The 25,342-nt window shown below is 40.6% G+C and overlaps 3 protein-coding genes across 5 annotated transcripts in view; 2 read left to right on the top strand and 1 right to left on the bottom strand.

Moving 5' to 3' along the window:
• The first annotated feature begins 1,633 nt into the window (after positions 1–1,633).
• LOC132115862 (cyclin-dependent kinase 13-like) lies at positions 1,634–13,059 on the top strand. Of its 3 annotated transcripts, none has more exons than XM_059524250.1 (14): positions 1,634–3,112; positions 5,355–5,837; positions 6,591–6,749; positions 6,827–6,966; positions 7,101–7,271; positions 7,346–7,535; positions 7,984–8,040; positions 8,142–8,243; positions 8,319–8,396; positions 8,502–8,618; positions 10,057–10,188; positions 10,760–10,959; positions 11,159–11,503; positions 12,337–13,059. In XM_059524250.1, exons 1-14 carry the CDS (start codon positions 2,274–2,276, stop codon positions 12,798–12,800), a joined length of 3,477 nt encoding a protein of 1,158 aa, XP_059380233.1. In that variant the 5' UTR covers positions 1,634–2,273; the 3' UTR covers positions 12,801–13,059. The 3 variants fall into 3 exon arrangements, with proteins under 3 accessions (XP_059380233.1, XP_059380234.1, XP_059380235.1); XM_059524251.1 differs by having other exon boundaries at positions 1,635–3,112; positions 6,594–6,749; XM_059524252.1 differs by having other exon boundaries at positions 1,638–3,112; positions 10,760–10,981; positions 12,337–12,476.
• A 1,695-nt stretch (positions 13,060–14,754) lies between these two features.
• On the top strand, positions 14,755–20,681 carry napga (N-ethylmaleimide-sensitive factor attachment protein, gamma a). The gene is made up of 11 exons (XM_059524255.1): positions 14,755–14,921; positions 15,111–15,178; positions 15,267–15,351; positions 15,468–15,485; positions 15,580–15,610; positions 17,328–17,437; positions 17,690–17,756; positions 17,837–17,907; positions 18,466–18,544; positions 18,615–18,824; positions 20,510–20,681. Exons 1-11 carry the CDS (start codon positions 14,869–14,871, stop codon positions 20,633–20,635), a joined length of 918 nt encoding a protein of 305 aa, XP_059380238.1. The 5' UTR covers positions 14,755–14,868; the 3' UTR covers positions 20,636–20,681.
• An 800-nt stretch (positions 20,682–21,481) lies between these two features.
• The window catches only part of LOC132115610 (piezo-type mechanosensitive ion channel component 2-like), a 130,675-nt gene continuing 126,814 nt past the window's right edge, over positions 21,482–25,342 (bottom strand). Inside the window, exons 49-53 of the mRNA XM_059524026.1 lie at positions 25,100–25,269; positions 24,238–24,354; positions 24,074–24,153; positions 23,777–23,990; positions 21,482–22,379 (exon numbers count right to left, since the gene is read on the bottom strand). Of these exons, the coding sequence (XP_059380009.1) occupies positions 22,127–22,379; positions 23,777–23,990; positions 24,074–24,153; positions 24,238–24,354; positions 25,100–25,269 (834 nt within the window). The 3' untranslated portion in view covers positions 21,482–22,126. The remainder of the gene's footprint in view (positions 22,380–23,776; positions 23,991–24,073; positions 24,154–24,237; positions 24,355–25,099; positions 25,270–25,342) is intronic.

The raw sequence follows: 25,342 nt of genomic DNA, 5'->3' as shown, positions 1-25,342 counted from the left end.
TTTAAGTTCCTAAATTTCTGACTGTGAAGGTAATTTTTGGAAGTAACAGAAATTAAATTGTCTAAATTAAATTATTTAAAGGACACCTACCATGCCCCTTTTTACAAGATGTATTATAAATCTCAGCTGTCCCTAGAACATGTTTGTGAATTCTCATCTCAAAATACCCCACAGATCATTTATGATATTATTCTGATAATGTATATTTTGAGTGGAAGCAGAAACGGGGTTTTTGTGCATGTCTCTTTAAATGCAAATGAGCTGCTGCTCCGCCCCCTTTTCCAGAACAGAGCTGTGCGATTTTCACTTACTTGTCTGGACTAAACAACTTCTATAGCACTAATGAGAAGATGTTTCTTACTTGAATCAATGCTACTTTTAAATGCTCTGAGTCTGGTGTGAAGATGAACATTATTAGAGTGTGTGTGTGGGGTGGAGTCACGCAAACACCACCGTCAATCAAATATCGAGGGTGGGGCTTGTAAATTGTGACGTCACACTTAGAGACACTGCTCATGATTTTTATCATTGTAGGGTGGTTGTGTACACATACTGCCAACACACATTTATGTTTAAACGTATGTAAAAGTGGATTTTGCATAATAGGTACCTTTAAATAAATAATAAATGACAATATTATTTGTGTTTTTTCAATAATTTTTGATCCCACTGAACTGAGGTCAGGTTATTTTGGTTTAACAACCCTTATGAAATGGTGACCAGTGGAAATATTATCGCTACTACAGTTAGTTTTACCTCTTTATATATGCTGTAATTACCCAATAGTCATTATTGTCAAAAAGAAAAGAAAAAAGTAATGTCTAAATTAAAGAATTTAAATCAAAATTCTAAACCGAAATATATATTTATATATTATTATGTTTATTAAATATATATATATATATATATATATATATATCCTACATATGAAATGCAATATGATTTTAATTTTACAATCCTTTTTATGATGCTCCGTTACTTGTTTTGAAAGTATTTTTCTCTATAACTGTTATAAAATGTCTTGCATTACTTTCTATATTAATTATTAACTTTGTGTGATGTTCAATTAATTATGAAATCATATTAATGCTCATTAAAAGCATATCCTATAGTTGTGCTTTGACTTATTTACTGAAAATCATGAATTTCTTGATCTGCTAAACTTTTTATATATAAAAATCCATTTATTGCAAGTTTTTTTTCTCTCTAATCAGCAAATATTGAGTAACATTTCAGGTTTTATTTCAGTTACAACATTCATTTGCCCTTTTATGCAGCAGCAGATCAGCCAAAGGTCAGTCTGTCTATAAGACCTGAGGAAAACCTCTCTAGTTTTCCAAGAGATTGAACCTACTGATGAAAAATAACAAACATTCAATGCACAAGACACTGTAAATCACCGCCACGTGAAACCAGAATGCTGACACTTTCGTTTCTCAGCTGTTATACAGACGTGTGCACCAGGAGCCCGTGGTGGCGCCCCCTGCTGCAGCGGCGTGTGTCTGCGCGCTTTAGGAGTTAATAAGTGCCCGAGCAAATCTGTTGTAGGCCTCAGAGAGCAAAGGCCTACCGCGCTCGATTCGCTATTTTGTTTTTTTGTTTTTTTGCTTTGAATGATTACAGCTTAATTCAGTCCTATAACCAGCAGCGGTTTATTTATTTTTATTGAGATGCTATTTAGATGCAAAATGCAACGTAAATCAGACTCCCCGGACTAAACGGGATGCTGATGTTCTGCGTAGTGTGGAATCTGCCGATCTGAACTCCGCGCTGAGCTGCATGTGTGCTACTTCCGTGTTAGTGAGTCGGTGTGAGAGGACGAGAAGTTTGAGCCCCGCGTCAGTGTGGGGATTTATCTGACATTTTCGACGGGATCTTCTCTTTAGAAACCGCAGACGCAGAAACGAGCCGTGTTTGCCTCTTCACCGGGAGGACCGCGCGATCCGAGCCATGGAAGCGTATTTAAAGGCGGTTGTTAGGCGGATCTGATAGATTAGCACAGCTGCTAACACAAGCTCTTCATCACATCAGATCACAACTCGAGGCTTTTATTGACGACTCCTGAGCCTTTCTAGGGATTAATGTAACGTTAATCGGTGTGCGTTAGGATGGTTGTGTGCGGTGGATTCGGTGTGATCCGGACGAGATCGGTCGCTGTGTGAACACACAGACGGTTAACTTAGCTGTGCTAGATTAGCGCTCGACGAGGCTTCAGATGTGTTGTTTTGTGTAACACCGGGATTGAGACGCGAGCGATAAGAGCGGGATCTTCAATGCCGAACCCGGAGGTCGTGTCCCGCGACGGCCGTGGGAGAAGCCCGCCGCAGAGGACTCCGAGGGGGGCGAGACGGAGCAAAAGTCGCCGAGAGAGAAACCGGGGGAAGCGGCCGGCCTCGTCCTCCTCCTCCCGGAGACAGAAGCACCAGCACCGGGAGAAGCAGCAGCACGAGGCGCTTTACGCCGGAGCAGTCCGGACTTTAGTGGAGTACGACGACGTGAGCTCGCAGTCCGAGCGCTTCTCCGGGAGTCCGTCGCCCAGAACCGGCACACCGCCCGCGAGCGAAGCCGAGCTCCGGGACAGAAGCGAACACGACTCCTCTCGGAGGAGAGACGAGAAGCAGATGAAGAGGAACCGGGAACGGGACGCGGCGTTAAAGAGGAATCACGACAGCAACGGCAGGAAGCCTTCCTCCGCGGCCCAAGCCGACAAAAAAGACTCGAAACGACTTAAAAGCAAGTCCAAATCCCAGAAGGACCCTCCTTCCGCGTACAGGGACCCGCCGCAAGCTTACCGTGACGACTACCGGCGGAGCAGCCCGAGCTTCAGAGCGGCGGGTGACGTCAGTCCCTTCGCGACGGCCTACTCCTACGGACACCAGTCTCCGAACACGAACTACCCGTTTATATCCAGGAGGAGCCCGTCTAAGAGACCGTCTCCGAGCTCGAGCTGCTACGCGCGGGATTCAGAGCTGTACGGTAATTACACCGTGTCGAAGAGGAAGCGCTCCCCGAGCAGCCCGCGCTGGCGGCGGTCCCCGAGCCACGAGCAGAGCGAGGTCCAGCGCTCCAGGAGCCCCTACCGACAGAGCCCTAGCCCCAGCCCGGAGCCCAGGTGAGTGACTGCTCTTCCTGACACAGACTGCAGTCTCATAGTGTGTATATATCGGCCGATATTGGGCATTTTTACAAATATCGGCATGTTCTGATAAGTTTTTCTGTTTGGCCAATATATATATATAGTTATTTTTTTTTTTTTTTTACTTTTCAAGATATCGGCGTCGGCTGTCAAAAAACTCAATATCGGTTGAGCTCTAGTCTTGTGTAGAGAGTCTAAATGTGTTATGCGTTGGTCAGTAACTAGGGATGCACCGATTTGACCGATATTAGGGCTGCACGATTTATCCAAATTAAATTGCAAAGAGGATACATCGCGATTAGAAACTGTGATTGTCACACTATTCACACTATCACACTATTCACTTCACTATACTATCACTAAAATTCACACTCCTTCAGCTTAAATGTAAATAAATGAAATGTAATATAACATCTGAAATGAGAAGTTCCCAGTCCGTAGAAGTGTCCGATTGTGCTGATGTTTTCTGACAGTTGTGGACTTCACTGCAGTTAAAGACCACACAACCTTTATTTGTTTCAGCTGTTTAGTTCTAGTCAACACAGAGGTGTAGAAGACAATTGATTTGATTCGTTTGTCCTCATAGTCGTAGACTCCTTCCTCTCTCTGGAGGATGATTGCAGAAGCAGACAGCACAGTGAACTCAGGATTATTTCCCCTTCTCTTGTTTATAGTAAACTCTACAAGTGTTTCAGCGTTAAATGCTGTGTTGTTTAGGATGAACACAAAGCACATTTGCGGGTTCTGTTTTAAATCCTGTTTGGTGATTAAATATTTTATGTTGATACAACTTTATTGTCAGATGAGGTTTGAAATTTGTGTTGCGTCACAGAAGGTCCACTCTCAATTACAAAACTTTATCACATGGACAACTTTCACAGTCACAGAAAAGTGCTATAAGTTCTATATTAGTTCTGTCTTTCCGTTTATTGATTGAAGACGCTCAGATCACTTAAATGCAGCTTGTACTGTAACAAGATAAAAGCCTTTGGTAAGTGGTTTCATAAGACCAGCAAACCCAAGTCTGTCTGATCTCTGTGCTTGAATATTGTGTTGGAGTAAAGAAACCATCAGCTGAATGTCCCAGAAATGATGTGGATGTTCTGATGTTGGTCCGAACACACACGCTACCGTACACAATACTGGGCTCTGTAAGATTTGTGTTTTTGAAAGCGGTCTCTTCTGTTCACCAAGACTGCATTTTTGATCAAGACTCGAGTAAAAACTGTGAAATATTTTCAAATCAATTTAAATCTGTTTTCTGTGTGAATCTGTGTTAAAGTGTAATTTATTTCTGTGATGCTCCGCTGTATTTTCAGCATCATTCCTCCAGTCTTCAGCGTCACATGATCTTCAGAAATCAGAATAATATGATGATTTACTGCTCAAGAAACATTTCTGATTATTATCAGTGTTGAAAACAGTCGTGCTGCGCAGTATTTTAATTAATTTTATTCTTTGATGAATATAAAGTTCCAAAATTTCCAATAGAAAAAAAATTTTAGACATTTATGGCATCAATTCTATGGTATCAAAGATTTTAATATCATAAGAATCTTTTTAAAAGAAAAATAACTTTGATATATCGTATCTTGATATAAAATTAGTCCTATCGTGAAATAAGATTTTGATCATATTGCCCACCCCTAAAAGGAAATAGGTTATATAAAACTACATGCAAATAAAAAAAATCTCATAAAAAAAAAAAAGTGTATTATTTGCATGTAATAGTCTTTTTTTTATTACATTTTTTTAGGGGCTCTATTTGTTAATGTCTTTCAGAGAAATTAAAAATATTAGATGACTGTATTATATACCAAATATATGACCCTGGGCCACAAATCCAGCCACAAGGGTACATTTCTTTTTAAAATTGAGATTTATACATAAATATTTGGCTAAGATGCATGAAAATCTGAGGGTGAAGAAAAAAAAAACCTTAAAAATATTGAGGAAAACACCCTTACAGTTGTCCAGATGAAGTTCTTAGCAATGCATGTTACTAATTAAAATGATATAGTTATGGTAGGAATTGTACTAAATATCTTCACGGAACATGATAATTTTGACCCATGCAATGTATTGTTGGTTATTGCTACAAATAAACCTGTGCTACTGATGACTGCTTCTGTGCTGCAGGGACACATGTAATGCAAAGAAATACAAATGTAAAATGTGTGGGATCCCTGTCATGAATGAATTGTGCTGTGGCTCTCAGGCGGACGGGAAAGTCTCGCAGCAGGAGCCCGTACCAGTCCTCACGTCACTCTCGCTCACGCAGCCGTCACAGACTCTCACGGTCCCAGAGTCGGCCCTCCAGTCTGTCCCCCAGCTCCCTGACCCTGAAGAGCAGCCTGGCCGCCGAGCTCAGCAAGCAGAAGAGAGCCAAGGCTGCCGAAGCCGCCCGCATCAGCGCCTCCACCCCTCAGCCCAGCCCCGTCACCAACCACACCACCAAGAAGACCAGACCCCCCTCACCGCCTCCGCCCGGGGCCGAGAAGGGCCCCAGAACCCCGGCGTCCAGTCAGCCGCAGTCTCCTGTGGAGCGACCCGCCAAGAGGAGCTCAGACGCCTCTCAGTCCAGCAGAGAAGCCAAGCTGAAGGAGGAGAAGAAGAAGGAGCGAGAGAAAGCATCTGCTCCAGCCGTAGCCTCTCTTCCTCTGACACACAACCATCTGGATCACCTGGACGGAGACGACAGGTGCGTCTCCAACACTGAGCTCCAGACCCTTCCCCAGGGCTTCTGCAGGTCAGTTTAAGACTTTTTAAAGTCTAAATAAAGTGGAGTTCATTGAGTCCGTGTATATTGGAAATGTGATTTGAATAGAGTGCTGAAAATTAGTTGTATTGAAAATACAGCTTCTAACACATTTCCTTTAATTGTTTTTACGAAGAAGAAGCATAGCTAAAACATGAAAAGGGCTTTTATTATATCTTCTGATCAGATTCAGGTCTGTTCTCTGTTTTTTGTCTTGTTTTCCAGTGCAGGTGTCTTAAAGACTAATAGAGAAGCACGATTATGTTAGAAGTTTTGTTTTCTTCGAAACGGATCAAAATGTAGCGAGTTTATTATTAAAACGAATATCTGCCAGCGGGCTCAGAGAATCAACGCTTCATTTTTATAGCCCTTTGACAGATGTTTATTCTGGGTTTAAGCAGAGACTCGCTTAGCTTTGTTTAATTTCTCAGAAAACAAGACATCAGCTATCTTCATTTTACTTCTCAAGTGCATGCATCTTGTGTTAAGGCTGTTCAGATATTTGTTCTGTAAAACAAGACAAAAAATACTGCGCATGTGGCATTTAATGCCATGACCTTCAGCTCTGATTGATGACCTTTTTAAGGTCTTAATTTGTGGAAGGGTGAATATTAAGTCTTGAGGACCTGCAGAAACCTTGGATCCACACTGTGTATTCGTTTCCGTAGTTCCACTAATGGCTTCTTTTTTCAATACCAGTGTCTTGAAGGAGTCTTCAGCGATCACAGGGAAGAAGAAACCCGAGAGGAAAGCCCGTCAGCTTCTGGCAGACCTCCCTCTTCCTCCTGAGCTCCCTGGATCGCCCCACAGCCCGCCCGATGACAGGAAGATGCCCGTCCCACGCAAGAGACCCAAGTATGTAGTCAAACACTCCTCCCGAGACATCTACTCTCAGGGCAGCAGCGGTAAACCTCACCTGCGTCTGTCTGCAGAATATGTGGCCCACGCTTCGGAGAGATCAAGGAGACGGAGATCGATTGGGGAAAGCGGTGCGTGGACAAGTTTGAGATCATTGGGATCACTGGAGAAGGCACTTATGGACAGGTGTACAAAGCCAAGGACAAAGACACCGGTGAGATATTCTCAAACGCCCTTAACAGTAATATTGAAGTCCGTGCTCAAGTGCTTTAATTTGAACGCTAATGCATTCTCAGACCATTAGTCACTTAATGTAGCTCATCTATCTTTCTGCTTTTGTGTATTCAGCCGAGTTGGTGGCCCTCAAGAAGGTCCGTTTGGACAACGAGAAGGAGGGCTTTCCCATCACAGCCATCAGAGAGATCAAGATCCTGCGGCAGCTCAACCACAAGAGCATCATCAACATGAAGGAGATCGTCACTGACAAGGAGGACGCCTTAGACTTCAAGAACGACAAAGGTATTGCTTGGGACTGACCCATCCTTTGGCTCAGAGTGTCTCCTGGTTGTGTGATAACTGTTTTCTGCTCTCAGGGGCGTTTTACCTGGTGTTTGAGTACATGGACCACGATCTGATGGGTCTGCTGGAGTCAGGTCTGGTGCACTTCAACGAGAGCCACATCAAGTCTTTCATGAGGCAGCTGCTGGAGGGACTGGACTACTGCCACAAGAAGAACTTCCTGCACAGAGACATCAAGTGCTCCAACATCCTGCTCAACAACAAGTCAGTGTTTCACTTGGGCTTTGTTTTCAGCCTCTGGGATCATTTCGGCTTTTATGGGAGTGAAACGAACCCGAAATATTTAAAATAATCCCAACTTTCCATGCAAAGAAAATCAGCCGTACGAGATCATTTCAGTTCCCTTGCTGTCTATGGAGGGTCAGAGAGCTCTGGGATTTCATCAGAAATATCTTCATTTGTGTTCTGAAGACTAGTTAAATTAACAAAACTTTAATTTTTGATTGCTAATATTCAACGCTAAGAACTTAATTTGGACAACTTTAACGGCGATTCTCTCAGTGTTTAATAAACCCTCAGATTCCAGATTTTCAAATAGTTGTATATCGTCTGATCCTAACAAACCATAAATCAGTGGAAAGATGATTTATTCAGCTTTCAGATTCTCTATTAATCTCAATTTCCATAAAATGACCCTTATGCTGTCCTGCAGGGGTCAGATCAAGCTGGCAGATTTCGGATTGGCTCGTCTGTATAACTCTGAAGAGAGGTACGTCTCTCCGTGTGATTCAGCAAGCCGTTATGATTCGAGTGAACCGAGCAGACTCTGACTGTCCCGTGTGTGTGTGTGTGTGTGTGTGTGTTCGCCAGCCGGCCGTACACTAATAAAGTGATCACTCTGTGGTATCGTCCGCCCGAGCTGCTGCTGGGAGAAGAGCGGTACACGCCAGCCATAGACATGTGGAGCTGTGGGTGAGTGAGGAAACAGAGCTGTTAATACACACGTCCCTCCAGACTCCACCTGTCTAAACCCTGCCTGTCACACAGGTGCATCCTGGGAGAGCTTTTCACAAAGAAGCCCATCTTTCAGGCCAACCAGGAGCTGGCTCAGCTGGAGCTCATCAGGTAAGAGGAGCTGGATCCAGACGGGATGTTCCCGTTCACAGTCTGAGATTCAGCTGACCTGTGTGTGTGTGTGTGTGTGTGTGTGTGTGTGTGTGTCCGATCCAGCCGTATCTGTGGCAGCCCGTGCCCCGCTGTGTGGCCCGACGTGATCAAGCTGCCCTACTTCAACACCATCAAACCAAAGAAACAGTACCGGCGGAGGTTAAGGGAGGAGTTCGCTTTGTGAGTAATCAGAAATGAATCAAACCAGTTTACAGCTCATGACAACAAAGGGTTAAATTAATATACAGGCTTTTAAAAAGTCATGGCATTAAATGTTGCATGCACTGCAAAAACATATCTGCCTCAGTGTTTAGAAGTGCTGTCAAACAATTAAATTAATCATATTCAAAATAAAAGATTTTGTTTAGAAAATATATGTGTGTGTGCGGTGTATATTATTTGTGTGTGTATATATATACACAAACACAGAGTATATATTTAGAAATATTTACGTTTGTGTGTGTGTGTGTGTGTGTATATATATATATATATATATATATATATATATATATACACACATATACACATATACTTTTTTTATATATATATATATATATATATATATATATATAATATGCATCTGTATTTTTATATAGATAGTAAATATACACAGTACACGCACATATATCCTGTGAACAAAAACTTTTATTTTGGATGTGATTAATCACAAATAATCATTGGACAGCGCTAGTATTTTTTCCTCGAATTCAAATATCTAAATATCCTTAAATTAAGATCAATTTACTTGTAGATGCAAGTTAAATATGAAGTTGATTGTTTTCTGAGAAACTGAACAAAATCAAGTGAATTTATGAATTTAAAACAGGAATAAATGGCTGTCAGTAGAGATTGAAAACTTTAAATTAAGTCGATTTTTCTGAAGCTATTGGCAGATATTTGTTCTTTTTCATAAATGTCTCATAAAACAAGACCTTTTTTATTACATTTACAATTTAACAATCTTTAGACATTTGCACTGGGAGGACACGTCAAAAATACTAATAAGATGATCACTTTCTTTGCAGTGATTTAATTTTTGTGAAATGAATTCAAAAGTAATGGATATCTCTTGCTTTTATAAACTTTAGTGTTACTGATATGTTTGCACTTCGAGACCATATTGAATATTGTTTTCCATACAATTTATTCCTTAACTTGTCTTTAACTGGTCTTAAACATTTCTTACATTTATTATCATAAACTCATATCCATATACACCTTATTTCAGTGTTTCTACTGGCTGTGTTTTATTTGACTCTTATGTTGCCTTCAGGTCTTTCTGGGCAGTTCTGACAGAATTGTAATGTGAGCTTGTTATTTTTGTTAGTTTACTGATAAAGATAGGAATCGTTTTAGTGCTAATGCCATTAAATGAAGAGGTTCTGCAGTAAGTGTGTAACGGATGCTCTCTCTGTGTCGTGTTTTGTGGCAGGGTTTAAGACTGTTGTTAATCAGCGTCCTCATAACGTATCGTCTTTCTGTTTGCAGTGGTAATCGTGTCATTCTGGTGGTGGTTGTTTTGATATGATGTGTAGGAAGCTTCAGAGCTGTAAAGAAACCTGTATGCTTGAGTTAAGTTGAAGTGCTGAGCGATATCTTTATCACATGAATGTTTCAGTATTCCTCTGATGGCCCTGGATCTGTTCGACCACATGCTTGCGCTGGACCCGAGCAAACGCTGCACTGCAGAACAAGCTCTCAGAAGTGACTTCCTCAAAGACGTGGACCCCACCAAGATGCCCCCCCCAGAGTATGACATCCTGCTGTTTGCCATTTATCATTCACCCCTCCCCATTTATTATACTTTTTTCCATACTATACCAGATTTTGTTTCCTTTCATTTCATTATTTCATTTAAAGATTCCAGTTATTTTCATTATTTCATATGGATTTCATTTAATTTCATTCTTTACATTTTTTCCATTTCGTTATTTGTTCTTCATTATTTTACTTCATTATTTCAGTTATTTCATTATTTTATATCCTTTTCATTTCATCATTTCAGTTAATTTCATGAATTTCAATTCATTTCATTTTCATTATATCATTTCATTATTTCAGTTCTTTATTTCATTATTTCATTTCACTTTATTTCATTCTTTTCATTATTTCTTTTAATTTATTTCATATTTATTTTATTTCATCATTTCATTATATACTTTCATTCCAGGAACAAAAAAAAAAATATATATATATATAATAGTTTTATGGCAGGGGAAAAAGTTAGAATTTTTGAAGTCATAATTCACTATTATTATTATTATTATGTAAATAAAGGCGTGTTCTCCTCTGATTGTGATGCGGTCTCTGTCTCTCTCTAGTCTTCCTCTGTGGCAGGACTGTCATGAGCTGTGGAGTAAGAAGCGGCGGCGGCAGAAGCAGATGCCGGAGGAGCTGAGCGCTCCTAAAGCCCCTCGGAAGGAGCTGGGTCTGGACGACAGCCGCAGTAACACCCCGCAGGGTTTCTCCTCCGCCGGAGCACATAAGGGTGCGAGTGCTGCTGCCACTGCAGCCCTGCTGGGTAAAACCTTCATCCTCCTGCTGTTAGTCGCTCTGTGTCTGTCACACACTCTAGACAAGAACCACAGTCTTGTTGCAGACATGGAAACAGACTTTTGGACTTGTAAACCAGTTCAGTCAGTTTGTGTTTATAGGCGACGCAGCACGTTTCATTTGATAATAAGGGAACGGTTTAATCTTCACATGTCTCTTTCTTCTAGACCCCAAAGCCCCCAACTCACAGCTGACCCCCGAGCAGCTGGCTGTGCTTCTGAACCTCCTGCAGTCCAAGAGCGCTCCGGGGGGATCCAAGCTGAGCCTGGAGACGCTTCAGCAGCTGACACAGGCCTTGCCCCCCGGACCGCTGGAGTCGGAGAGACCCCCGGAGCCGCCTCCGCTCCCCAAACCCCCTCAGCCGCCCCGAACACCACCCATGCCCAAGCCTCCTTCACCTCCATCCCCGCAGCCGCTGGGAGACACACAGAGCGCCGTCACCATGCTCCTGGCTCAGCTCCTCACGGTCCAGCAGGAGAAGACCCCAGCGGAGCCCAGCCCTGTATCTCCAGGTGATGTCTCAACTACAGCTGCACGGTTCATCAAACATCTGACGCACGCTTCTGTCTGTGACCAGCAGTTCATCTGCATCCGACGCCAGAGAACATTTAACTGCTTTCATTGATTCAGCGTGACTAATAAACACATCATTATGACCATATATATGTGACCCTGGAGCACAAAACCATCATAAGGGTTCATTTTTTTTAATTGAAATTTATACACCATCTCAAAGCTGAATAAATAAGCTTTCCATTGATGAGATACAGCTATTTAAGAAATTAAATCTATATATTGAGAGAATCGACTTTGAAATTGTCGAAACGAAGTTCATGGCAATGCAAAAATTAAGTTTTGATATGTTTTCTGTTGGAAATTTACTAAATATCTTCATGGAACATGATCTTTACTTAATATCCTAATGATTTTTGGCATAAAAGAGATGCATGGTGTTAATATCGCTCACACGTTACTCTGATCTTTGCATGCCGTAGTTCACACAAGACTAGCGGAAAATGCACTGAACCACCTTTATTATATACATATCACAGTTTCTTTTGATAGGTGAACTGCTCCTCCGCAGCATGTGTCAGCAAACTAGAGAAAGAAAGTCTTTTCTGCTTGCCACAATAAATCACAGTTGTTCTGCACTAAACGGGTAGTGCCTCAAACTTGGCACGGCTCTGTAGCTTTGCAAGAAGGTTTCATGACACAGTTCTTCAGGATTGAGTCTGTCTCGGTGTGCTCTGTTTCTCTGGATGATGAACAGATCTCACTGGATTATTACAGTTAATGGCCAAATGAATGTCGACTGATATTTCGTCCTTTGGTTGTGTTTCTGCAGCGTCTGAAGTCGGCGGCTCGTCCTCCAGACCTCTAGATCCTCTCTCTATTCTCCCGCCGGACCAGAGACCCCCAGAACCTCCAGAACCGCCCCCCTGCGCAGACCTGGACTACCGACAGGCCCCCGAGCCCAATCCGGCTCTGACGTCCTCCACGGCTCCAGGAGAAGCTCCCAGAGCTCCGGAGCTGGACTTCAGCTGCCCCCCGCCGCCGTTCGGCTTCGCTGACAGCTACCTCGGCCACATGGTGCCCCCTCAGCCTCCTCTCGGCCCCGAGGCCTTCGCTCACGGAGCCGGAGCGCTCTTCAGCGGAGACCAGGACCATCGCTTCGAGTACAATCACAGCGCACCGCCTCCTGTTCCTCCTCCAGGACAGGCCTGGACCTCTCCTTCACAGTCCCTCACGCTCGGGTACGGTCCTCACGTCAACACAGTCGCACTTCGGGGCAGAGGACTCCCTTTCTGACGAGATCCCAGAGGTTTTCCAGACGCCTCGGAAGACTCTAAGGCTGATGATACATGAGGCAATGTTTTGAGCAATGCTGTCAGGCAACCTTTGGTTTAAAGGGTTTGTTCACCCACAAATTAAAATCCTGTCATTGATCACTCGCCCTCGCATCGCTCCAGACCTGTAAGACGTTCGTTCATCTTCAGAACACTGATTAAGATATTTCTGATGAAATCCGAGAGCTCTCTAACCCTATAAAATCAATCAATAAAACTCTCGGTGAGACATCAGATCTGGAACGACACGAGGGCGAGTAATCAATGACAGAAATTGTATTTTTGGGTGAACAAACAGCCCACGACCGAACTAAAGTGTCCTGATAGAAATGTGCTACTCCTTCTTCTCAGTGAGAAAGTGCTCAAGAAGTTGTGCGGTGTATCATCATCATCATCAGACCTCGACCAGCACTACGGCTCTCAGACCTGGGTCTGTAATGACCCCGAGGCGCTCGAGGAACAGCTCGTAACATCATCTCACAGAGCTGTTTCCCCTCCCATTGTGTTTTTGTAATCTATTCTACTGCTGTCTTTTAAATTAAAACCCTACCTTTGAGTGTGCAGGGTAAGTGTTTTTATGAGCGTCGCGTCTCCTTTATCTGCGTGAGGACGGTCTAGTGTTATAATGATGTTCTGCACTACTGAATAAAGTATGTGGAAACAAGCGAAGGTGTGCTGTATCTGCACACGTACAAGACCAGTAATGGAAGTCCTCTTCTTTTTTCTTTCCTCTAGTTTTTGTTTCTGTCTTCCGCTCCGATGGTTCAGTAATGAAGGGCTCTGTCACGAGTGTGAGTTCACCAGCACTTCTGAACTGAACGAGTGAACGGATCAAAGCGGTCTTTCCCACGCAGCCATTGTAAAACTGAAAACTAAGAGACGTTTAACTGACTTCAAGGAGATTTGTTTTTTTTTTGTATGAAAAAATTTTTTTCTCCCCCTTTGGCAAATGTTTATTAAAGAAATGCCAATCATGTAATATGTGCTTGTATTTGTGATTCTTTGTATATTTTGTGTTTCGTGTACATGTCTAATCGAGTATACACAGCAGTGCCTGTTTTTATAAGTGTACATGTATCAGATAATTCAGCAGTGAAGTTTTAAGCTGCCCGATCCACAAACCATGACTGAGAAAGTAGTTCAGTGAAGAATATTGTGATTTTAGTTTACTTGCTACTACAATTAATTTGAACCCAACTGAAGCAGTCTATTGCAGTGTGACAAACTAAATGATTTTATACCTAAATGCAGAAAAAGAGCTCACTGTTTATCTAGATTTTATTTTTGACAAAATATGCTTTAAACGCGAGCTCCTGTAGTGCCGCGTCTGGCCGATAGAGGGCAGCAGAAACAACTTGATCACCTTCCTGGCGTCTGAATAATAACTCATTAGTCAGTTCTGATATGTCTTAACTCTGAAATTCGTTCGTCAGTTTCCGAATATTAATTCAATTTGATATTGAAGTTAAGTCTTTCTGTTCGGTTATAAGTCAATGACGAACAGAAGCGCAGCGCACAAGCAGTGTCACGTGGTAAATGTTACTTTTCTCAACGGTCAAAATGATGGACCAATCACCGTCTTTTGTGATCGCGGGAAAATTATTTTAAAGCGTTTTGTTGTCGAGTTGAATTTCCATATATGTATCAAGTGAAAGTCTTCTGCGGTTTTATTTCAAATCTCAATAGACACCTAAACGTTTTGAAGTATAAACTTTTTTTTTGGGGGGGGTCATATTACAACCAGTGAAAATAAACGTCATTTCAACATATTGTATAGAAATAGAAAAATATATTGAACATACATATATATAATTTAATTTAATTTAACATAAAATTAAATGTAGAATATAGAGCAAAATATTGATCGCCGAGGGCTGTAAGGTGACGTACGCAGATGACGTGGTAACCCGGAAGGAAGCGTTAGCGTCGTCATCATCAGGAGTCAACAACAACAAGCAGCGTTTGATCCGCAGAAAACCGACTCATTTATTAATCTTAATCATTCATGTTTAAAGGGCTTATTTAACACAATGGCGCAAAAAATCAACGAAGCTCACGAGCACATCGCCAAGGCTGAGAAATAGTAAGTAAAGCCAGTCTATGTTTACTATAACGATAACATCAGCTCGTGTTATCATCGAAACATGATTATTACAAGCGACTTGTACAAATCATAACGTTTCTATATATATATACTAACACGCTGTTATAACGGAGAGACGCGTGGATGTGAAGTGAATGTGTAAGTGATGTGTGAATGTGTTAATCTCAGTCTGAAGACGAGTTTGATGAAGTGGAAGCCGGATTATGACAGCGCTGCTGCAGAGTACGCTAAAGCAGGTGAGTGATGATGATGAGGATGATGTCCAGAGATCTGAGCTCATGATGATGATGATGATGATGATGATCTTCTTCTCTTGTTCTCCAGCGGTCGCCTTCAAGAACGCCCGACAGCTGGAGCAGGCGAAAGAAGCGTATTTACTGGAGGCCGAGGCTCACACCAACCACAGATCGTATCCTCTCTGCTCTCACTGATAGACTGATTGATTATTTTGTCTGTTCAACATCATCAGTTCCTCTGAAAATAACACAACCGTGCCACTGTGTTTGTCCTTGACTCGCTGGTCAGTCTGTTTCATGCTGCCAAGTGAGTACACTCATGTTGATTGCAGGTATCTGGTTGTTAATTGGCCAAATCGTTGTTTTTGTGTGATTCTGCTCTTTGTTATAACTGTACACAGGGCCTTCGAGCAGGCAGGAATGATGCTGAAGGTGAGCGAGGACTGTCTTGTTTCTCAAGAGTTTCTTCAGTTCGACTTGTTTTACAATCATTCAGATTTTCTGAGGACTATATGTGTGTGTGTGTATATATATATATACAGTACAGACCAACAGTTTGGACACACCTTCTCATTCAAAGAGTTTTCTTTATTTTCATGACTATGAAAATTGTAGAGTCACACTGAAGGCATCAAAACTATGAATTAACACATGTGGAATTATATATGGAATTATATACATAACAAAAAAGTGTGAAACAACTGAAAATATGTCATATTGTAGGTTCTTCAAAGTAGCCACCTTTTGCTTTGATTACTGCTTTGCACACTCTTGGCTTTCTCTTGATGAGCTTCAAGAGGTAGTCACCTGAAATGGTCTTCCAACAGTCTTGAAGGAGTTCCCCGAGAGATGCTTAGCACTTGTTGGCCCTTTTGCCTTCTGTCTGCGGTCCAGCTCACCCCTAAACCATCTGGATTGGGTTCAGGTCCGGTGACTGTGGAGGCCAGGTCATCTGGCGCAGCACCCCATCACTCTCCTTCTTGGTCAAATAGCCCTTGATGCCTTCAGTGTGACTCTACAATTTTCATAGTCATGAAAATAAAGAAAACTCTTTGAATGAGAAGGTGTGTCCAAACTTTTCGTCTGTACTGTGTATATATATATATATATATATATATATATATATATATATATATATATATATAATGTGTGTGTGTGTGTGTGTCAACGACGAAAAAGGGTTAAATACTGCTTTAAATTGATGTTTTTCCAAAAAAAAAAAATTATTTTGTTTTTCTGGGCAGAAAAAATTATAAATTTTCCCCTTATTTACAGAAGAGACCCACTAAAATATAATTTGGTGTAACGATCTCGTCAGGCATATTTACAACAAAAATCAATTTATGACAATAAAAGACTCATTACTTTCATCCCAAATGCGAATTGAAGTTGTATTTATATATATATATATATATATATATATATATATATATATATATATATATATATATTTGCCACTATCCTAGGTTTTGCCCATTGTTCATCAAGAATTTTTTCTACTCATTTAAAACACATTCAAAATGAATATGCTCCCTTATTATTTTATATATATATTAATATGTACACGTAAGAATCAGCATGTTGTTTGAATTTGTATATAAATATTGTGTTACACTGAATGATAATGTGACGTTATTTAACATTTTGTTCTCCTAAAACGTATTTAAAACCTTAAAAGTTGACACTTTACTTACATTTAATGTGCTTTCTATGGACATAAAACACTTTAGTAAATTTCTTTTGATGTGGAGATCTTAACGTCTTTGACCCGTGTGTGTGTGTGTGTGTGTGTGTGTGTGTGTGTGTGTGTGTGTGTCATATCAGGACACAACTCTGTATAATGACATGGGTATGACACAGGTATTACAAGGAGAGGGTGACTTATGAGAACATAACCCATGTCCCCATTTTTCAAAACGCTTATAAATCATACAGAATGAGTTTTTTTGAGAAAGTAAAAATGCAGAAAGTTTCCTGTGAGGGTTAGGGTTAGGTGTAGGGTTGGTGTAGGGCCATAGAATATACAGTTTGTACAGTATAAAAACCATTACACCTATGGGATGAACACACTTTACACAAAAACAAACGTTTGTGTGTGTGTGTAAGAGAGAACGTGAGCTTGACTGAGATCTGAGATGTTTGTGTGCAGGACATGCAGAGGCTGCCTGAGGCTGTGCAGTACATAGAGAAGGCCAGCATGATGTATGTGGAGAACGGCACCCCAGACACCGCCGCCATGGCCCTGGACCGAGCCGGGAAGTGTGTGCTTTTCTTAAACCTTACAAGCTACCCTATTTAAAAAAAATAAAATAATAATAAGTAGTGTGATTTTTTTTTTTTTTTTTTAATACTTTATTAAAGTAATGCAACTGATTACGAGGGATGCACAATAGATAGTAACCTTTTTTTCTCCGTAGCTGTAATTGATTACAGTTACACTTATTGTGTAATTACATGCCGTTCTGTGTAGCTGGTACCCGAGGCAGTTATCGGTGATCTCGTTGGTTGCAGGTTGATCGAGGCGCTGGATTTGGCGAAAGCGGTCGATCTGTACCAGCAGGCAGCAGGAGTGTTCGAGGTTGGTATCGGCTCCAGCGAACAGCGCACACTTTAGGAGCAGCTACACACAAACACTCCTGACCTTTCCTGTTTTCTCAGAACGAGGAGAGACTCAGACAAGCAGTGGAGCTCGTCGGCAAAGCTTCCAGACTTCTCGTTAGACAGCAGAAGTAATTGTTGCTTTCTTCTTACTTGGATTTCATTTTAATCAGTCATCTAGTTTGCATTAAAAACGTTTATAATAATTAAGGGTGAACTGAGATGTATGCATCATCTGAAAGCTGAATAATCATCTCTCCATTGATGTGTGGTTTATTCGGAGGACAATATTTGTCTGAGATACAACTATTTGAAAATCTGGAATCTGAGAGTGCAAAAAAATCTAAATATTGAGAAAATCATCTTTAAAGTTGTTCAGATGAAGTTCTTAGCAATGCATATTACGAATCAATAATAAAGTTTTGATATATTTATGGTAGGAAGTTTACAAAATGTCTTCATGGAACATGATCTTTACTTAATATCCGAATGATTTTTGGCATAAAAGAGAAACTGATACTTTTGACCCATACAATATTATTTTTGGCTATTGCTACAAATACACCCCAGAGACTTAAGACTGTATTTGGTCCAGGGTCACATTCATTATAAGTCGCTTTGGATAAAAGCGTCTGCTAAATGTGTAAATGTAAATGAGTTTGATACGAGATGAATGATGCTCGTTACAGGTTTGAAGAAGCCGCGGTGTCCCTTCAGAAGGAGAAGAACATGTATAAAGAGATCGAGAATTATCCCACGTGTTTTAAGGTGCGTCCTCATTACGGAGCTGTAAAGCCTGTGCATTCCCACACGTGACCGTGTCCTGTTCTGTGCTCAGAAAACCATCGCACAAGTGCTGGTGCATCTGCACAGAGGAGACTATGTGGCGGCGGAGAAGAGTGTGCGGGAGAGCTACAGTATCCCAGGGTTCAGCGGGAGCGAGGACTGCGTGGCCATGGAGCAGCTTCTGCAGGGATACGATGAGCAGGACGAGGAGCAGGTGTCTCGCGTCTGCACCTCACCGCTGCTCAGATACATGGACAACGACGTGAGTCTCCCAGCATGCATCTCTCCACATGTGACTACAGCACCATTCATATCAATAGTGTGAAGTGGCACAGATCCTTCAGTAGAGACAGAATCTGTTATACATTAGATAACATATTAAAGGAACCGCAAGGTGCTCCAGTTAATAGGAAAACAATGTATTTTATTAAAGAGAAATAACTTGTAACCTATATTTGCTCCGAAACCTAGTTAACCCTTTCTGAGAGGCTTCATTCAATGTAGCTTAATTGAGTTAAATTAAGTTTTATAAGGTGAATATAGGCTCGTAACTAATACATTTAACTGTATCCTCTCCAGCTGATTAATCACGACACATTAAGGCATTGGTTTCTGATAAGTTGTTTGAATATGCAAATGGGGCATGGTTTAATTATTTATGCACTAATTTGCATACGTTTTCAGAACAGAAATCTGAAGATCTGTTAAAGTCAGGTTGATAATTCTTGTTTAATGTTGATATAGTAAAGGCTTTTACAGAGGGGATTTTGGATTTCTGTTTTTATTACTCCATAAATCAGAAAATACTGTAAACACACACACACACAAAAAAATCAGCTTTTTTTTTTTATAAAATGTGTATATATATATATATAAATCTGTAATGTTTGGTATAAGAGAGAAAAATTAAATCTGCAGATGCAAATAGATAAAAGTGCAATCATAAAACCAGGCATATCAAATATGAACAAATCCCTCTGTAAAAACCTTAAGAATATAGATACAGTATTTTTTATGTAAGTGTAGATTTCTGATTCATTTTGAGAAAATGCCTTTAAATATATTTATTGAAACTGAAATCTACAGAAGCGAATCGATAAAGTTCAATAAAATAAATGCTTCAGTATTTTGGAAGATTTCTTTGCACTAGTGAAAGCTAAAAAAACAAAAAACCTTACTTGTGCCTGTAGTGTCTAGCCTAAAAATCACATACATTTACATTTAATCATTTAGCAGACGCTTTTATCCAAAGCGACTTACAAATGAGAACAATAGAAGCAGTCAGGTCAACAAGAGAACAACAACAGTATACAAGTGCCATGACAAGTCTCAGTTAGTCTAATATAGAACGCATAGGTAGGGTTTTTTATTTATTTAATTTTTTTTATTAAAAGACAAGAAAAGGAAAAGTGCTAGTGTTAGTTGGTTAAGTGCAGGCGAAAAAGATAAAAAGACATAAACAAAGGTTATTATTTATTTTATTTTATTATTATTAATTAGATTTTTGTCAGTTTGTTGCATCTTAGCTGTCTGCCAGAGCACAGTTACCTTAGGTTACTGTCTTTAGTTACTGTTTTTTTTTAGTTCAGTCTTTCTAATCTTCTCATTATCATCTCTTATTTGTTTCACTCACCCTTTCAAGAGTGTGGCAGGTTTGGCCTCTTTTGCATGTTACAGTAGTGTAGAGAGAATCTGTTGCTCCTCGTCTCCAGTAGTGTATTTCCCTTCAGCCCCCCCATAATCTCAGTCATAATTGATCATTTCATCCCTTAGGAATAAACAGATTGTGGTGCTTCTGAAGCCATCAGTCTGTGAATGATCTCTTTGATATTGTCATATTAGCTAGTTAAGTCTACATGCTTCAGTCAGTGCTCTGAGTGCATGCTGAATACTGAACATGAAATCAATGCCACACTGACTTCATAACTCGTCTGGCCTGTTCTCCAGTATGCAAAGCTTGCCATCAGCCTGCCGGTGCCTGGAGGAGGGAAGAAGAAAGCCTCTGCCAGTGGAGATGCTGGAGGCGTGCCGCTGAAGGAAGACGAGGATGAGTACGCTGGAGGCCTCTGTTAAACCCCAAAAACATATTCCTCATCTGCTGCTTCAGACGCCTCCAGGAAGGAGCAAGCATGATCCTAAACATTATATTCCTGTGCTGGAGGGGTTTGCTTCTGGAGAAGAAAAGCCTCTTTATTCTAGGCCTCACATGTAATGCCTCTCTTAAGTATGCATATTTATTTAGGTTTGATTTCCAAAACTCATGTACATTTGTTTTTCATAAAAGTTTTTCTTCCCATATGGAAGGTTGTTTCTGCCATGTGATGCAACAATTAAAGACTTTTTATCTCACAATTCAATTCTTTCTTCTATATAAACAAAGGATTGCTAAACGTAGTGAGACGTCATTTCAAAATTTGTGAGATATAAATGCAGAATTGCGATAGACGTTGTAGATGTAAGATGTAAAATGTTGATTTATGAAGGGAAAAAAGTAGGAATTGGGATTTAAACTTAAATTGTGAGAAAAAAAATAAAAAATTAATTGCAACTTTTTTTTAATTGCATGGTGGAAACGAGCTTCACAACCCAAAGCTGACAGATAGCTGTACGGTTCAATGGGAGTGAACCAGGAGCTCACTCTTTATATGTGCAGTATTTCAAACATTTTGACTAGTGCTGGAATACTACACAAGTCATCGTTTTAAATTATAGTGCATATATTCTACATGCTGGAAATGAAATAACAGTGCCTGTCTTACCAAAAGAGGGAATGTATTTACTGTACATTGTGTTTGTAGCTTCAATATTGTTTAAACTTATTCCACTCAACTTAGTCTCGTCATGTAGACCATCAGCAGGAAATGAAGCAGCATGAAATGCATGAAATGCCTTACGAATATCTGAACGTTAGAAACCCAGTCTTAGTTGATTTTTTGTTTTAATGGAGGAAGTGTGCTTTGAAATTGCAGGGAACAATTTCTGTTCATTCTGGATTTGCATGGTTTCACAACGCCACTGAATAAAGAGAATCTGTGATTTTTGCATATTTAAGATCTGAGTTTCTGTAGACTTACATGCATACAAAATGGTCATTGAAACACATGTAACAAAAACTAAAAGTGCAGCATGTAGACGGACAAATAAGGCAACAGTTGGTTTCTAGAATGTGCTTTATACTCATGATATTGATCCACAATCACACATCCTGAAGAGCGGATACTCCTCCTGAGAACCCTTCAGTTCTTCGTTCAAGCTATTATAGATCGTGATTTCGATGCTAAGTAGTCTTAGAAACCCAAGCACTTCTGGTGTCCAGTTGTCTCTGAAGAAAAAGTGGCTAGTGTTCAGTCACCGTCTCCTCTCTTTGTTCAAGTTTAGGGCCAGCTTCCAGCACAGCATATTGCACAATGCGCGACTAACCAATCTCCCGACAGACAGGTGGCGCTAGAGCTCTTTAAAGATCCCACTGGTGGTGGCTGCTTCTGAATCAGGGCTCTTTGGTACAGCTGGTTCACCTGTAGGTCTCATTGAATTGCAGCATCCTTCTTTGGGATCGTTGGGTTTTTATTTGGTCTTCTCCCTCGTCCACTTGATCATGGTCTCTGGCGAGCGGTAAAGGAAGATGAGTTTGGCGTACAGGTCCTCCTCCAGCTCCAGCTCGCCAGTTTCCCGCACCAGGAAGATGTCTGTGCAGAGTTTGAGGATGCGGTCGACGCATGGAAGCTCTTCGAACATGATGGCGTGCGAGATGCCACTGAAGAACTCACGGACGAACTTCCCGATCACCAGCACCACAGATGCGTAGAGGCCCATGATACTGCAGGAGACACTTGTGTTACTTACATCTGCAGCCGCAATCACAACACAACACTAAATATACAAGCAACAATTCATTTACTCGCCACCATTTCATTCAAGATGTTCATGTCTGTCTTTCTTCAGTCGCAAAGGAATTACGTTGTTTGTTTTTTGAGGAAAACATTCCAGGATTTTTCTCCATATAGTGGACTTCAATGGTGGCCAGTGATATGAAAGTCCAGAATGCAGTTTCAGTGCAGCTTCATAGGGCTCTACACAATCAAGTTTTTAACTGAAGTGTGAAGATGAACTTATGTGCGTGACCTTTTCACCATGATAACGTAATGCATGCACATCGCAGAGCTAACCCAGCATTTGTAAACTTGAAACTGCATTCATTGGGTCCCATTGAAGTCCACTATATGGATGAAAACTTCATGTCTTTCTTTCATCAGTCATGAAGAAATTAACATCTTGGATGCAATGGGGGTGAGTAGATTATCAGGTCATTTTAATTCTGGAAGTGAATTATCCTTTAAGCGGTCAAGGCAAAATGAGGACCTAAGCATGGCAGGAAGCACCGCACCAACAAAAATGAGCAATTAAATACATTTTGAGATGAAATCATAAATCACTAGGGATCTGATTGAATGTTTTATTACCTTTGACCAATAGGTCTAATTTCTAAATTGATGTGGTGTGGTCTCAGATGCAGTTTTTGCATGATGCCATCAAATTAGTTGATGTGGTAAACGAGAACTAATTTGTCTATCGACACGAAATCTGTATGTTTTTGCAGCCATGGACTCAAATTTGGGGAAAATTGGACGAATGGTCTAGGAGTTCGAAAAGGTAGGTTTTCATTGCCTTGGCAATATATTGGTCAACCACTAATAAACATGCATGAATGAGAAAATGCAATGCTTCTTGTACAACAGTCAAGCTATAGAGAAAATAGAGTCATGTATAGAGAAAACAAACTGTCACACTCACACTTGTGTAAAAATGTCTGTCTTGGCGAGTATTGACATACAAACCGTAGGCTGCAAGTGAATGTAGACAGCTGTGCGATATGTCTTAAAGTGACAGCAGCCTTTAGTAGCTATAATAAGGATTAATCTACATTTTAATTTATACAGTGAAGACTATGCAATGCTTTATTTTAGATTTGATTAATTGCTGTACTATTTTGTACCTGGATACTATTCCTAGTTTGTTATTTGTGTCTTTGTTCTTACTTTTAAAAACTATAATTTTTTTTTGTCTTTTGAAAGTCTGACACGTTTTCTAAAAAAAAAGTGATGCAAACACAAAATCTGACGTTGAAAAAAAAAAAAATCAAAAAGTGAAATTGGTGATGATGTAACTCTTTATCTGCGTGCTCCGAGATGTTTGGGAGCGTATCCCGTGACTCACCCATATCCTGCCAGGAAGCCCAGGCTGGGAGGACTGACTTTATCACTGAAGACGTACAGCTGCAGTCCTGCTCCTCTCTTCTTCTCCAGCTTGGACTCGGATCTCATCTGGATCTTCGCTGCCGATGGCTGGTCCACGATCCACCACTCCTGAATGTCCTCACTGCTGGTGTGAGACCTCTCCAAGTCCAGCTGGATGCTCTTATAGCCCTCATCTGGCACAGAGGGATCGATGAGATGTGTGAGTTACAGGTGACGTCAGTATTCATGGAGAGGAGTCATCCTGATTCTACATTACCTGTATAGAGCTGATCCACTGGTTTGGCGTTTGAGTCACTCGGCGCTCGAATAAAGCAGGGAAACACTTGCTCTATGACCCTGAGAATGAGAAAATGGACCATAAATATAAGCATTGATGTAAGTATGAAATGCACGATTTATATGTTGAATTTTTGTACTAACACGGGTTTATTTCTGGTTCCATTGAGTAACGCTATCAGCGCCTGTCTAGTGTTCATGTCCAGATATGTGATGTGTTTGTCCATTGCAAACTCAGCCTTTGCTCCCAGACTCAGATTCCTGCACAAGAGAGAAGTTTTATGGGATATATTTACTACAATCACCTGAGAACTGCACTAGAATAAATGAGCATTACCATGATTCTACTGTAATAATACACTACTGGTCAAAAAAAATGGAATAGATTTGTTTTTTATTATTATTTTTAATTAATACTTTTATTCATCAAAGATGCATGCAATCAATCATAAGTGCCAGTAAAGACTTTTGTTGCAAAAGATTTCTATTTCAAATAAATGCTGTTTTTCTGAACCATCTGTGAATCCTGAAAAATAAAATGTATGACGGTATGCACACAAATATTGTGCAGCACAACTGTGTTCAACATTGATAATAATCAGAAATTTTAAATTTTAAATTTTAAAAATTTAAATTTTTTTTTGTTTTTATGGATATTTTCATATATTTATTGTAAAACATAACAAGCATACTGGATAATATTTAGCAATAAAAATAAATGTGTGTAATGTCATATTTCTTTAATGTCTCGGCGTTAAACATGGTGTCATGTGGATATGCATGTAAATGATAGCAGATGAGGCATGCATTGTCAGCTCCATATATGGTGATTTCAGGGAGGAGTCAGGGGGAGATGCACAGGTTTATAAAGAGATTTCTGCGCAGGTTCTGGCACACACATGGTTTTATAAATCTGAAACAGCTCATGTGTACTCTTCCTAGCTTTTTGTTCATGTTTAGGATGAGTTTTCTAAACGAGACCCCATGGGATGCTCTGTATCTGTACCTCTGGATGCTCCAGGACATGGTGACAGGAAACTGGTCCTCTTTGCTCAGGACGTCCATCAGGTTCTTCCTGCTGGGGGGGCTGATGGTCCACAGAGAGTTAGAGCTTCCTTCCAGCTCCGCCACAGTCACGTCCTCCGCCGTATACGCCTCCAAGAACTGCAGTGCACTCTGGGAAACACTTCACACATTACACGAGGACTAAAGAACGGCGATTCTAGAACAACATGCTTCTCCAAACATC

This window comes from Carassius carassius, chromosome 35, assembly GCF_963082965.1.
Source record: "Carassius carassius chromosome 35, fCarCar2.1, whole genome shotgun sequence".
NCBI classification, from domain to species: domain Eukaryota; kingdom Metazoa; phylum Chordata; class Actinopteri; order Cypriniformes; family Cyprinidae; genus Carassius; species Carassius carassius.
This window is presented reverse-complemented; position numbering and strand designations above follow the sequence as displayed.

Bases quoted from the DNA above. Each gene is read 5' to 3' on its own strand.
- napga (XM_059524255.1), top strand. From the start codon at position 14,869: ATGGCGCAAAAAATCAACGAAGCTCACGAGCACATCGCCAAGGCTGAG. The intron at 15,611-17,327 runs GTGAGCGAGGAC...GTTTGTGTGCAG, and splicing joins AGGCAGGAATGATGCTGAAG to GACATGCAGAGGCTGCCTGA. The intron at 18,825-20,509 runs GTGAGTCTCCCA...CCTGTTCTCCAG, and splicing joins TCAGATACATGGACAACGAC to TATGCAAAGCTTGCCATCAG.
- LOC132115862 (XM_059524250.1), top strand. From the start codon at position 2,274: ATGCCGAACCCGGAGGTCGTGTCCCGCGACGGCCGTGGGAGAAGCCCG. The intron at 3,113-5,354 runs GTGAGTGACTGC...TGTGGCTCTCAG, and splicing joins AGCCCCAGCCCGGAGCCCAG to GCGGACGGGAAAGTCTCGCA. The intron at 11,504-12,336 runs GTGATGTCTCAA...GTGTTTCTGCAG, and splicing joins GCCCAGCCCTGTATCTCCAG to CGTCTGAAGTCGGCGGCTCG.